At 38.7% G+C, this 1345-nt stretch overlaps 1 protein-coding gene across 1 annotated transcript in view; it reads left to right on the plus strand.

The window, feature by feature from the left end:
* LOC126394917 (adenylate kinase isoenzyme 5-like) overlaps positions 1-723 on the plus strand; it is a 7674-nt gene extending 6951 nt beyond the window's left edge. Inside the window, exons 8-9 of the mRNA XM_050052059.1 lie at positions 299-383; positions 570-723. Coding sequence (XP_049908016.1) covers positions 299-383; positions 570-631 — 147 coding nt within the window. The 3' untranslated portion in view covers positions 632-723. The remainder of the gene's footprint in view (positions 1-298; positions 384-569) is intronic.
* The last annotated feature ends 622 nt before the right edge of the window (positions 724-1345 follow it).

Here is a 1345-nt window from a genome sequence, read left to right on the forward strand (position 1 = left end):
CACAACTACACCTGCTGACACAACTACACCTTCTGACACAACTGCACCTGGTGACACAACTACACCTTCTGACACAACTACACCTTCTGACACAACTACACCTGCTGACACAACTACACCTTCTGACACAACTGCACCTGGTGACACAACTACACCTTCTGACACAACTACACCTTCTGACACAACTACACCTGCTGACACAACTACACCTTCTGACACAACTGCACCTGGTGACACAACTACACCTTCTGACACAACTACACCCTCCCCCCCCCCGTCTCCATCTCTGTGTCTGTAGGTGGATGCAGACCGGGAGGAGGACGTGGTTTTAGCTGATCTGTGTTCAGCCATCAGAGGCAAACTGTGTCTCCAGGATGTCTCAGGTATTGACTGATTATTGATCTGTAACTGATCTGTGATGTCATTCTCTACACACCCACTTTCTGTTGAGGAGTTGAGAGTTATCAGATGTCCTGCTGAGGACAATACTGAGACATTATTCTAATAATAACTGTCTCTGTCTCTCTCTCTCTCTCTCTCTCTGTCTGTCTGTCTCTGACTGTCTCCAGATCCAGCTGATGACCCAGAATGCAGCAGTTCTGTCCCCGTCACACCCAAAACACCTGTGTAACTCTGTGAACCAATCAGTGATCAGTATCTTTACCTGTTAATACTCCATGTGATGTCACACTGTTTAAGACTGTGATCACCTGTCAAACCTCTGGTTACCATGGTTACACAGCAGACCTGTCTTGTCCTGATTAGAAAATCAAAAGTTGTAGATTTTGTGAGTGAAGTCAAAATGTGATGGTGAAGGTTTGATTTCAACCGGATCAGAGGTCAGAGGTCAGAGGTCAGAGTTACAGACTGTAGGTGTTGAATTTTTCACAGTCACAGATTGATTAGATTAAATTAACAAATTAAATATCATTTTACACCCTAAAACATCTTCTAACTGAAACCTGTAACTTCACATCATCACATCTTCATCTGACAGGTCATGTGACAGCTGCTGTAACACTACTGTGATGTCATAATCATGTTAATTATATATGTGACAAACTGATGTGATGTCAATGTTATTGATACTGTGATAGAGTTATATTAATAATATCAATATTGTAATTAAGGGTTGTAAAATTCATGTTAACAATACTGTGATGGTGTTTTAGTATTGATGTTATTAATGTTATTAATGTTGTAATAAAGTGTAGTAATATGTATTTAATAGTGGTAGTGTTTTAATATAAATATTAACTTGTAATAAAGTTTAGTAAAATAATATTATTAATATTGTGATAAAATGATGTAATATTAATATTGTTAATCTTGTAATAAAGTGATG

This window comes from Epinephelus moara, chromosome 8 (genome assembly GCF_006386435.1).
Source record: "Epinephelus moara isolate mb chromosome 8, YSFRI_EMoa_1.0, whole genome shotgun sequence".
NCBI lineage: Eukaryota > Metazoa > Chordata > Actinopteri > Perciformes > Serranidae > Epinephelus > Epinephelus moara.